General features: G+C 42.0%; 1 protein-coding gene and 1 non-coding gene across 9 annotated transcripts in view; both read left to right on the forward strand.

Moving 5' to 3' along the window:
• The window catches only part of ASH2L (ASH2 like, histone lysine methyltransferase complex subunit), a 34,407-nt gene that overhangs the window by 13,480 nt on the left and 8,148 nt on the right, over positions 1-12,779 (forward strand). For all 8 annotated transcript variants that reach the window (XM_054656376.2, XM_009455014.4, XM_009455016.4 and 5 more), the window contains 4 exon segments: positions 818-911; positions 2,461-2,678; positions 9,489-9,656; positions 9,953-10,146. In XM_054656376.2, the coding sequence (XP_054512351.1) occupies positions 818-911; positions 2,461-2,678; positions 9,489-9,656; positions 9,953-10,146 (674 nt within the window).
• Positions 3,883-3,989, forward strand: LOC112204235 (U6 spliceosomal RNA). The gene has a single exon (XR_002937813.1). It is a non-coding gene; the product is annotated as a U6 spliceosomal RNA (small nuclear RNA).

Consider the following 12,779-nt stretch of genomic DNA (forward strand, 5'->3'; position numbering starts at 1 on the left):
TGGCTTTAGTATGTAGCTAAATTTTTTGTATAAAATATGTAAATTGTCTATTCCTATTAATTGCTTTTAGTTCCACAAGCCAGGTTAATCTAACCTGAATTTTAGTGCATTGGCACAATCTTAATAAATGTTGTATTTGACGAATGGGTATGGAACTAAAAATTGCCTAGCAAATCGAAAGCCTTCTTTCTTATTTGTGTCATGTGCAACCACGATGGAGATCTAGCAGTACTGGAGAGAAACACCTTTTTAGTACTTCTGTTTCCGTTTTCCATGTTGGATGTATTTTGTCTTGTTGGATATTCAGGTTCAATGCTTTAGCAGATACTGTGCTTTTATGATGTTTATGGACTGTATTGTGTAGTTCAAGCAAGTGAACATCGACTTACAGTGAGGATATTCTCTCTTTATGGGTGTTTGTATTAATTTGGATGAAAAAAAATGTGCCCATACAGTTGTTTTCATTCTTTTTAGCTGTGGGTGTTTGGGATCTGAATGAGTGAGAATGCATTTGTGTCACACCCTGAGAAAGTATACCAATAGTTGCAGTTTATTAGGAACAAAGGTTGAAAACTGTAACCCAACCATCATAGTGCTGGATTCATTTGAGTTTATTGCCAGAACCCAGTGTTCCCAGGCTATGAGATGCTCAGTAGATTCTTTGAAAACTAGGGTGAAATCCAATATGCCTTTGGAAGGAAATCCTCCTGTGGTGTTACACAAATGCACATTGGGTGTGTTGGTCCCTATGGAATTTCAGTATCCACATGGTGTTTCCCTTGTGGCTCATTGAAAGCAATCTGCTTTCTCTTCAAAGGGGGAATTGCAGCAGGAAGCAGCGGAAAAGGACGAGGAGCCAAGCGCAAACAGCAGGATGGAGGGACCACAGGGACCACCAAGAAGGCCCGGAGGTGGGGAGAGTGCCCACCCTGCCCCCCTCACTATTTAAGTATTATTTGGTGCTGGGAAAGTCCAGCAGAGGGAAGAGAGTTCAAGGGTCAGAGGTTAAAAAGCCTGTCCATTTTTTCTAAACCTTGAGCACTTTGAGGGACAAAATAACCCCAGGTTGGAGGCCAGGTGCAGTGGCTCATGCGTGTAATCCCAGCACTTTGGGAGGTCAAGGAGGGTGGATCACTTGAGGCCAGGAGTTTGAGACCAGCCTGGCCAACATGGCGAAACCCCATCTCCACTAAAAATACAAAATTAGGCAGGTGTAGTGGTGAGCGCCTGTAATCCCAGCTACTTGGGAGGCTGAGGCAGGAGAATCGCTTGCACCTGGGAGGCGGGTGGCAGTGAGCCAAGATCATGCCACTGCACTCCATCCTGGGCAACAGAATGAGACTCCGTCTCGAAAACAAAACAGAAAACAAAAATAATAACCCCAGACCGGGCACGGTGGGTCATGCCTGTAATCCCAGCACTTTGGGAGGCTGAGACAGGTGAATCACCTGAGGTCAGGAGTTTGAGACCATCCTGGACAATGTGGTGAAACCCCATCTCTACTGAAACAAAAAACAAAAAAATTAGCTGGGCCTGGGGCACGTGCCTATAATCCCAGCTACTCAGGAGGCTGAGGTGGGAGAATTGCTTGAACCCAGGAGGCAGAGGTTGTAGTGAGCTGAGATTTGCACTCCAGCCTGGGCCACAAGAATGAAACTGTCTCAAAAAAACAAAACAAACCCAAGTTTAAGTGTCATGTTTTACATTTAAGTGTACATACATTTGTTAGTACAAAATTTATAGTAGTAACAAGGATAGTGTCTTCTGGTGATAAGCCTGGGGAACCTAGGGAGTGAAGTTCTGTTAAGGCGACTTGAGAAAGGATAGGTGGGGAGGGAGTGAAACCAGTGTTGAATGTTAGCTCCTTTAGCTCCTTAACTTTCTGCTTCTCCCTTCTCATGCCTTTTCCCTTCCCTTTGTCTAAAGCTGAGGTGATGAAATCCAGGTTGCTTATTTATTTATATATTTTTGTGAGATGGAGTTTTGCTCTGTCACCCAGGCCGGAGTGCAGTGATGGAATCTCGGCTCACTGCACAAGTTATTTACTTAGATTAGCAAGATAGCAAGTGCTTATGTCTCTGAGCTTCTGTTCATTACTTTATAATAATCAGTATACTAAAGAATATCACCCTAATCACCCCCATTCCTCTCCTCCCTTCCCCCCCGCATAATGTACCAGCTCAGTTTCATAGACATCAATTCATGTTTAAAGACCACTGGGAAGATATCCACAATCTACAAGTAATTTCACCAAAACTACCTTGCTCAATAAAGCTAATCCTTTTCACTTCCTTGTTTTGCCTGAAGAGGGCAGAGTTACTTATTTGAGTAATGAGAAGTATTTGCTGTGAAGTTGCATGTATTCTAGCTGAAATAAACCAGAGGCCTTTCTTACACAGTTGAATGCATTTGAGCTAAAGGGGGTTTTAGTTTTTTGATGTTATTTTTTCCTTTCTGCAGTGACCCTTTGTTTTCTGCTCAGCGCCTTCCCCCTCATGGCTACCCATTGGAACACCCGTTTAACAAAGATGGCTATCGGTATATTCTAGCTGAGCCTGATCCCCACGCCCCTGACCCCGAGAAGCTGGAACTTGACTGCTGGGCAGGAAAACCTATTCCTGGAGACCTCTACAGAGCCTGCTTGTATGAACGGGTTTTGTTAGCCCTACATGATCGAGGTATGTAAAGTATTGGAGATCATATGGATGCAGGGTTACTTTGAACTGCCATCATTAGCCTTGTCAGTCTAGAATTAGGTGTACATCTCAGTCTGTTGCCACTGCCTCACCCCCATCTCTGTCTAGATTCATCCAGAACGTGCAAGAAATTCTGTTCCTTCCTATAAGCTCCAGCCGTTTTATATATATATATATATATATATATATATATGGTTTTTTAAAACTTTCTATTTTGAACTAATTTTAAACTTGCAGTAAAGTTGCCAAAAATAAGTTTTCTTTCTCATCAAGCTTTTCCTAATGATAATATCTTAGAAAACCATAGTACAGTTATCAAAACTGGGAAATTAACATTGGTAAATATTATCAACACAACTAGAGAAAGACCTTTCAATTTTACCAGTTTTTCCACTCACACTTAATTATTTCTCTTTAGTCTATTATAGTCTTGAACAGTTCCAAAGCCATTGCTTATCTTTCATGACCATGATATTTTTTAAGTGTTTTAATCAGTTATTTTGTTGACTATTCCTCAGTGAAGATTTCTCTGATGTTTTCTCATGATTAGACTGAAGTTAGGCAGTTTGGGGAAGAATAACATGGAAACAATGTCTTATAGCATCATCTCATGGGATTCATGATGTCAGTAGGTCTTATTGGTTACATTGACCTTGATCATTTGGTTAAGGTGATTCTGCTAGCTTTCTCCACTGTAAAAAACTACCGTCTTTCCCTTATACTTAACAAATGTCTTAGGCAAAAATACATCGAGTCTATCTATGCAAATATCTTGTTTGTTTTTAAACTTATGTTCACTAATTTTAGCACCCATCAGTGGATATTGTCTGCAACAATTATGACTGTGTTGTATGATGATTTTCGATTTCCTCTTTCCCTTTTCTGTTAATTGATTATTTATATCAGTATGGACTCATATATTTACTTTATTTCAGGGAGTATAATCCAATACTTTGATTATTTTGTTGTTTAAATTATTCCAGCTTTGGCAAGTAGGAGCTTCTTCAAGAAGTTGGTTCTTGTGTTCTTTCGATAAGCCGCATCTTTTTTAAAAAAAAAAATTTCTTTACTTTGAGGCATCAAAAGGTGTTCCTGGCCAATCTTATATTTTCTGTGCCCCAGGCCTACTTCTTCACCAAGCCCTGGTTCCTTTGATTGGAGCATGTTGTTTAGGAATAACATCTAGGTGCTCACTTCCATATATCACATATACCAAAATTGGAATGATACAGAGAAGATGCATGGCCCCTGTGCAAGAATAACACACAAATTTGTGAAGCGTTCCTTTTTTTTTTTTTAAGTAATAAAGTAAATAAACAAATAGCAATTAATATCTAGGTGTTAGGTGTGCTGTTACTAGGCGTCGTTGCTTCTAGACTTCCTCAGTGGTCAGAGGTAGGAAGTGCATGTGTGTATGTACAAACCTGCATGTACACAGATAACAATTTATATTGATACCTGGGTTGACAGCCTTCCTCCTTTCCTTATTTGTAAGGTCTTTCTCCAACAGTGGGAAATGTGAATAATTAGATAGATAATTATCTACAATATATTTACTTTATTTCAATATATTTATTTTGTTATAGAGATCAGAGTCTCACTCAGGCTGGTATGCAGTGATGCAGTCCTGGCTCACTGCAGCCTCAACCTCCTGGGCTCAAACGATCCTCCTGCCTCAGCCTACTGAGTAGCTGGGATCACAGGCACACGCCACCACACCTAGCTGGGTTTTTTAATTTTAATTTTTTAGAGGTGGGGTCTTACTATGTTGCCTAGGCTGGTCTCAAACTCCTGGGCTCAAGCCGTCATCCTGCCTCAGCCTCCCAGGGTCTTGGGAGTGAGCCACCATTCTTGACCTTGCTCATATTTAATATGCACATAAAGTAGTTTCAGAATTTCTTTCTTTTTTTTTTTTTTTTGAGTTGGAGTCTTGCCCTGTCACCCAGGCTGGAGTGCAGTGGCGCAATCTCGGCTCACTGCAACCTCTGCCTCCCGGGTTCAAGTGATTCTTCTGCCTCAGCCTCCTGAGTAGCTGGAATTACAGGCACGTGCCACCATGCCCGGCTAATTTTTTGTATCTTTAGTAGAGACGGGGTTTCACCGTGTTAGCCAGGCTGGTCTTGAACTCTGGACCTTGTGATCTGCCCGCCTCAGCCTCCCAAAGTGCTGGGATTACAGGCGTGAGCCACCGCACCTAGCCAGTTTCAGAATTTCTAATCCCTGGGAGAAACATTTACTAAGTAGATTATAGCATTTATATATAGCTCTTTTTGTCTTTAGACTTGCCGTACTCAGTCCAAGGTACTGGTAACTTAGATTAGTTCTTTTCTTCCCCACTTCCTTTAGTGGGTCATGTCCAGTTAAGTCAGGTTTATTTGCTAGTGTTTGATGCCATTTTGGATTCTCCCACATGTTGATTGTTTGTGTGTATGTATGTTTGGAGTGAGGATGTGTGAAACATTACTATGGTTCTGGGAGTCAGAGCTGTACAGAACGGTTTACAAAATGTCACTCCCTCATCACCCCTACAATGCCCTTCTCACTCTCTTTTTTCCACCATCTTCCCAGCCACACTCTAGTTTCTAGTTTATCCTTGCTGTATTTCTTCACAAATGAGCAGATACAGTACATGTATATATTCTTTTATCTCCCTTTTTTGTTTGTCTGTTTCTGGGTTTTTTTGGTTTGATTTGTTTTTTGAGGCTAGAAGGCAGTGGCGTGATCTCGGCTCACTGCAGCCTTCACCTCCCTGGCTCAAGCAATTCTCATGCTGAAGCCTCCCGAACAGCTGGGACTACAGGTGTGTGCCACCACCCGTGGCTAATTTTTGTATTTCTAGTAGAGATGGGGTTTCGTCATGTTGGCCAGGCTGGTCTCAAACTCCTGAGCTCAGGTGATCTGCCCATCTCAGCCTCCCAAAGTGCTGGGATAACACGTGTGAGCCACTGCGCCCAGCCTTATCTCCTTTTTTATACATGAATAGCAGCGTGCTATATATATAGTCTTTGCTCCATGCAATTATTTTATTTTATTTTATTTTTTTAGAAAGGTTCTTGTTCTGTCACCCAGGCTGGAGTGCAATGGTGCGATATCAGCTCACTGCAGCTTCGACTTCCTGGCTCAAGCAATCTTCCCATCTTAGCCTCCCAGGTAGCTGGGACTACAGGCACACATCACTGCACCCAGCTAAATTTTAATTATTTTTTTTAGGGACAAAGTCTCCTTCACTGTGTTGCCCAGGATGGTCTTGAACTCCTGACCTCAGGTGATCCTCCTTCCTTGGCCTCCCAAAGTGCTGGGATTATAGGCATGGGCCATTGCATCTGGCCTCATTGTTTATTTGTTTGTTTTCAAGATGGGGTCTCACTCTGCCACCCAGGCTGGAGTGCAGTGGTGTAATCATGGCTCACTGCAGCCTCAACCTTTCCTGTTAAAATCAGCCTACAAAGCCTCGAAATTCTCTCCCACCTTTTGCCATTTTTTCTTTCTGTGGAAGTCATGGGGTTCTCCCCTGATTATTTAGATTGCTCCCTTATCTCACATAATGGCCTGGTAATAAAGTAAGATTCAAACCATATGCAGAGGTAGAGAGATGAATTACAGTGAATACCTGTCTTAGTCCCTTTGTGTTGCTACTAAGGAGGACTTGAGGCTGGGTAATTTGTAAAGAAAAGAGGTTTATTTGGCTAAAAGAAGCATGGCACCAGCGCTTGCTTCTGGTGAGGATCCCAGGCATGTCCAGTCATGGTAGAAGGCAAAGCGGAGCAGGCGTTAGATGGCAAGAGAGGAAGCAAGACAGGGAGGGAGGTGCCAGGCTCTTTTTAACAACCAGCTCCTCAGAAACTAATAGAGTGAAAACTCACTCACATCCCCACATTCCGCATTAATCTGCTCTTGAGGTATCTGCCCTCCTGACCCAAACACCTCCCATCAGACCACACCTCCAACATTGTGATCAAATTTCAACCTGCATTTAGGGTCAAATACCCAAACTATAGCGATACCTTGTACACTTTTCACCCAGATTTTAACAGTTCAAGATTTTGCCATGTTTGCTTTATCTATTTCTTTTTCTTTTTCTGAATTAAAAAAATATATATATCACCCTATGTACACTAAAAACTATGCATCTCTTTAAAAATGCGGCTATTGGGGCCAGGCACAGTGGCTCACGCCTGTAATCCCAGCACTTTGGGAGGCTGAGGCGGGTGGATCACCTGAGGTCGAGAGTTCAAGACCAGCCTGACCATCATGAAGAAACCCCTTCTCTACTAAAAATACAAAATTGCGGGCCTGGTGGTAATCCCAGCTACTCGGGAGGCTAAGACAGGAGAATCTCTTCAACCTGGGAGGCGGAGGTTGCAGTGAGCCGAGATCGCGCCATTGCACTCCAGCCTGGGCGACAAGAGTGAAACTCCATCTCAAAAAAAAAAAATGCAGATATTTTCTTTTATAACCAAAATAATTCCTTGCTATCATCCAAATTCAGTTCATAATCAGATTTCCTTGATTGTCTTAAATACCGGTTCATCTCCTGAGATATTTATGAATTACAAAAGGAAAATTGTCATTTAGCAGTGGAGAAACCTGGCAGGCATCATCTTAATCAAGTGACCAGAGTGAACATCACTATTTTGATAGCATGTATGATGCACTGAGGGGCACAACATTACCTCATTGGAGTTCCTGAGTAAGAATAACAATAACCTTGACCTTAAAATGAGGAAACGCCAGGCCGGGCATGGTGGCTCACACCTGTAATCCCAGCACTTTGGGAGGCCAAAGTGGGTAGATAACCGGAGGTCAGGAGTTTGATACCAGCCTGGTCAACATGGTGAAACCCCATCCCTACAGAAATAGAAAAATTAGCCAGGCATGATGGCAGGCACCTGTAATCCCAGCCACTTGGGAGGCTGAGGTGGGAGAATCGCTTGAACCCGGGAGCCAGAGGTTGCAGTGAGCCGAGATTGCACCATCACACTCCAGCCTGGATGACAGAGCAAGACTCTATCTCCAAAAAAAAAAAAGCAAAAGAAAACACCAGACAAATGTAACTGAGGGACATTCTACAAACTGAAATGACCAATATTCTTCAAAGTGTCAAGCTTATGAAAGGTTGAGGAACTGTTTGAGATTGGAAGAGGCTAAGGAGGCATGACAACTAAGTGAAATGTGGAATCTAGGATTAGAACCTGGGCCAGAAAAGGGGATATTACTTGGATAATTGGCTTAATTTTAAGAAGGTCCATGGATTATTTAATAGTATTATTGTTAATTTTCTGGTTTTGATGATTATGTTAATGATTATACATGATGTGAACATTTAGGAAAACTGAGTGAAGCACACACTAGGACTCTACTATTTTTTGAAAGTTTGAAATTGTTTTAAAACAGTTAAGGCCAGGTGCTGTGGCTCATTCCTGTAATCCCAGAACTTTGGGAGGCCAAGGAGAGCGGATTGCTTGAGTTCAGGAGTTTGAGACCAGCCTGGGCAACTTGTTCAAACCCTATCTCTACAAACAATTAGCTGGATGTGGTAGCACTTGTAGTACCAACTACTTGGGGGCTGAGGCAGGAGGATTGTTTGAGCCCAGGAAGTCAAGGCTGTAGTGAGTCAAGATGACACCACTGCATTCTAGCCTGAGCAACAGCATGAGACCTTATCTCAAGGAAAAAAAAAAAAAAAAAAACTAGTCAAGAGGCTAGCCACAGTGGCTCATACCTGTAATCCTGGCACTTGGGCCAACACAAGAAGATCACCTGAGGCCACGAGTTCAAGGCTGTGGTGAGCTGTGGTTGTGCGACTGAGTAAGAGAGCAAGACCCTGGCTCTTAAAAAAAAAAAAAAAAGTTAAATTTTTTAAATGAAGATTTATTCAAATTAAGTTCCAAACTCATCACCATTGGTTTGTTATATTTGAGGGAATATGCAATATAATTAATATCAATCAGATGTCTTAAAGTTAATCACATGTAGGCTGGGCTCAGTGACTCAGCCTGTAATTCCAGCACTTTGGGAGGTCAGTGCAGGTGGATCACCTGAGGTCAGGAATTCGAGACCAGCCTGACCAATATGGTGAAACCCGTCTCTACTAAAAATACGAAAATTAGCTGGGCGTGGTGGTGGGCGCCTGTAATCCCAGCTACTCAGGCTGAGGCAGGAGGATTGCTTGAACTTGGGAGGCGGAGGTTGCAGTGAGCCAAGATCGTGCCACTGTACTCCAGCCTGGGCTACAGAACAAGACTCTGTCTCAAAAAAAAAAAGATAAGCCAGGTGCGGTGGCTCATGCCTGTAATTCCAACACTTTGGGAGGCCAAGGCGGGCAGATCACGAGGTCAGGAGTTCAAGACCAGCCTGACCAACATGGTGAAACCCTGTCTCTACTAAAAATACAAAAATGAGCTGGGTGTGGTGGCACGCGCCTGTAATCCCAGCTACTCGGGAGGCTGAGGCAGGAAAATTGCTTGAACCCGGGAGGTGGAGGTTGCAGTGAGCCGAGATTGCACCACTGCCCTCCAGCCTGGGCGACAGAGTGGGACTCCATCTCAAAAAAAAAAAGATAATCACATGTAATAAAAACTAGGTAACCTAACAACTTTCTCTTTTTTGTTGCTTTCTCATTCCTTGCCAGTATCTTATGCTGAGATTTTTAAACTCCTCAACTAATATTTCAAACACCTGACCTGATATTTGTGATTTTTAAATTGTTTTATTGGACTAATGTTTTTGTGGCAATTGTCCCCAAGAACCTCAAATAAGTTGCAGGCCTTCTTTTAATCTCTGTCACCGCAGCTCCCCAGTTAAAGATCTCAGATGACCGGCTGACTGTGGTTGGAGAGAAGGGCTACTCTATGGTGAGGGCCTCTCATGGAGTACGGAAAGGTGCCTGGTATTTTGAAATCACTGTGGATGAGATGCCACCAGATACCGCTGCCAGACTGGGTTGGTCCCAGCCCCTAGGTAAGCTGGGGCCTTAATATGGACATCACAGCAGATAGAGAGGATAGACCATCTGGCCAAGGGCTAAGGCTTCAAGGCTGTTGGGTTTACCAGATTGTGGGCATAGAATTCAGTTCCTGAGGGTTGAGCTGGTTTGCTATTCCCGGGATATTTTTGTAATTCTTTGCTTGTGAGAAAGTTTTTAAGCAATTTTACAAAATTGGCCAAAAAACAGAAGAAATAGGATCTTTTTCCTTCAGCAAACTAGATTTGACTTGCAATCTTCTGACTTCCTGTGTATGTTTTTATTGGGACAGGAAACCTTCAAGCTCCTTTAGGTTATGATAAATTTAGCTATTCTTGGCGGAGCAAAAAGGGAACCAAGTTCCACCAGTCCATTGGCAAACACTACTCTTCTGGCTATGGACAGGGAGACGTCCTGGGATTTTATATTAATCTTCCTGAAGACACAGAGACAGCCAAGTCATTGCCAGACACATACAAAGATAAGGTGAGTTTGTCCTCTCCCGGCAGATTCCTGGCTTTGAAGACCTGTGGCAGCCAGTGCTTATCACTGTGGCTTGTGTGATCTCTTAGGAGCTGACCCACAGCTCACGTTTTTTCCTAACCTGTTGCTATGACATTTTCAGAATAACAGTAACAATCGGTGCACAAATAGTCATCCATTCATTCTTCTACCCACCTATCATTTGTCTTTTTTTAGTGCACTACAGAGAAAATGACAGACATCAGGACACTTTCCCACTAAGTACTTCAGGATACATAAGCTAGAATTCAACCTGTTTAATTCATTCTTTTGATACAAAATGTATATAAAATGAAGTACACAAATTTTAAGTGTACATTCACTGAGTTTTGAGTTTGACCTAAACTATTGAAATGTAGGATCCACTAGGCATGATGGTTCACGCCTATAATCCTAACAATTTGGGAAGCCAAGCTGGGAGGACTGCTTGAGCCCACGAGTTCAAGACCAGCCTGGGTAACATCACGAGACCCCATCTGTACAAAAGACTAAAAAAGTGCCTATAGTCCCAGCTACTTGAAAAGCTGAGATGGGAGAATCATTCAGCCCAGGAGTTCAAGGTTACTGTGAGCTGTGATCACACCACTGCACTCCCCCCAAAAAAGAGATGTGGACACTTACCATCACCTCAGGAAGTTTCCTCATGCCTTTTCACAGTTAGTCCTCACCCCCACATAGAGGCAACCACTGTTTTAACTTTCTTTCCCACCATACTTTAATTTGTACCTCTTCTTGAACTTAAATGGGCTCATGCAGTCTGTAGTCTTTTATATCTGGCTTTTGAGACTCATCCATTTTGCTGCATATATCTGTGCACCCTTTTCAGTGCAGGGTAGTACTCCATTGCGTGAATGTGCCCCAGTGTGTTTATGCATTTTCCTACTGACAGACACTTGGGCCGTCTCAGGTCTGGGGCTACTATGAGCAAGATGCTATGAATATTCTTGTACAAGTCTTTTTGGATCATTGGATAGTTACATATTTAGCTTTATAAGAAATTTGCCAAACTCTTTTCCTACCATATATGAGGGTTTTAGTTGCTGACATTTATGATTGTCTGTCAACTTAATTTTAGCCATTTTTGATGGGTGTATAGTAGTATCTCATTGTGAGTTAAATTAGCATTTCTTTGATGACATACTGGGCATTTTTCATGTGCTTTTCGGCCACTCATATGTTTTTTGTGAAGTTTCTCTTCAGATATTTTGCCTGTTAATATTGCTATTCTGAGACTTCTCTGTTCTTTTTTTTTTTTTTTTTTTTTTTTTTAAGTTTAAATTTTTTTGGTAGAAACAGGTTTGGTATTTTTTTTTTTTTTTCCATGTTGCCCAGGCTGGTCTTGAACTACTGGGCTCAAGCAGTTCACCTGCTTCAGCCTCCCAAAGTGCTAGGATTACAGGCATGAGTCACTGCACTTAATAGTGTCTTCTGAGGAACCAAAGTTTTAGTTTTTATGAAGTCTGATTTATCAAATTTTTCTTTTATACTTATTTCTTTCCATGAATTAAAAAAAAAATCTTCGGCTACTCCCAGTCATGAAGATATTCTCCCATGTTTTCCTTTGAAAACATCATGGTGTTAGCTTTTACACATAGGTGTCTGATTTACCTTGGATTAATTTTTTTTTTTCTTTAGATGGAGTCTCGCTCTGTTGCCCAGGCTGGAGTGCAATGGTGCAATCTTGGCTCACTGCAACCTCCGTCTCATGGGTTCAAGCAGTTCTCCAGCATTAGCCTCCCGATTAGCTGGGATTACAGGCACCCGCCACCACACCCAGCTAATTTTTGTATTTTTAGTGGAGACAGGGTTTCACCATGTTGGTCAGGCTGGTCTTGAACTCCCGCCTCGGCCTCCCAAAGTGCTGGGATTACAGGCATGAGCCACTGTGCCCGACTAGATTTTTATGTATAGTATGGAAATTCATTTTTTTTCCATATGATTACACAATTATCCCAGCACCATATGTTAACTCTTTCCTTTCTCCACTGGATTTCTTTGATGCCTTTATTGAAAATCAGATGTTTGTGTTAAGGAAAGGTTTACTTCAGAGCTCTGTATTTCAGTGATCTGTTTCTTGTCCTTTATGCATGTATCACAGTGTCTTGGTTATCATAGCTTTAGAGTAAGTCTTTAAATTTGATAGTGGAAATACTCTGAGTTTATTCTGATAATAAGCAGCCTACAGTCTCATTTTTATTGATTATATCACACTAGTGACTTATTGTACCATCCTGCCTCCTGGAACTCTTTAAATGTATACCACACTGATGCCTGGTTTTACAGAACACAGAGGTCTACACTTAAAAGGATTCTTTAGGTGTTTTTTCAATGATTCATTTACATTACAAAAAAAAATTTTTTTTTCTTTAATTAAAAAAAAAAAAAATTTTTTTTGACCAGACACTGTGGCTCCACGCTTGGGAGGCCAAAGCAGGCAAATCACTTGAGGCCAGGAGCTTGAGGCCAGCCTGGGCAACATGGCGAAACCCTGTCTCTACAAAAAAAATACAAAAATTAGTTGGGTGTGATGGCACACTCTTGTAATCTGAGTTACTGAAGAGGTTGAGGCATGAGAATCACTTGAGCCTGGAGGGCAG

Source organism: Pan troglodytes, chromosome 7, assembly GCF_028858775.2.
Source record: "Pan troglodytes isolate AG18354 chromosome 7, NHGRI_mPanTro3-v2.0_pri, whole genome shotgun sequence".
NCBI lineage: Eukaryota > Metazoa > Chordata > Mammalia > Primates > Hominidae > Pan > Pan troglodytes.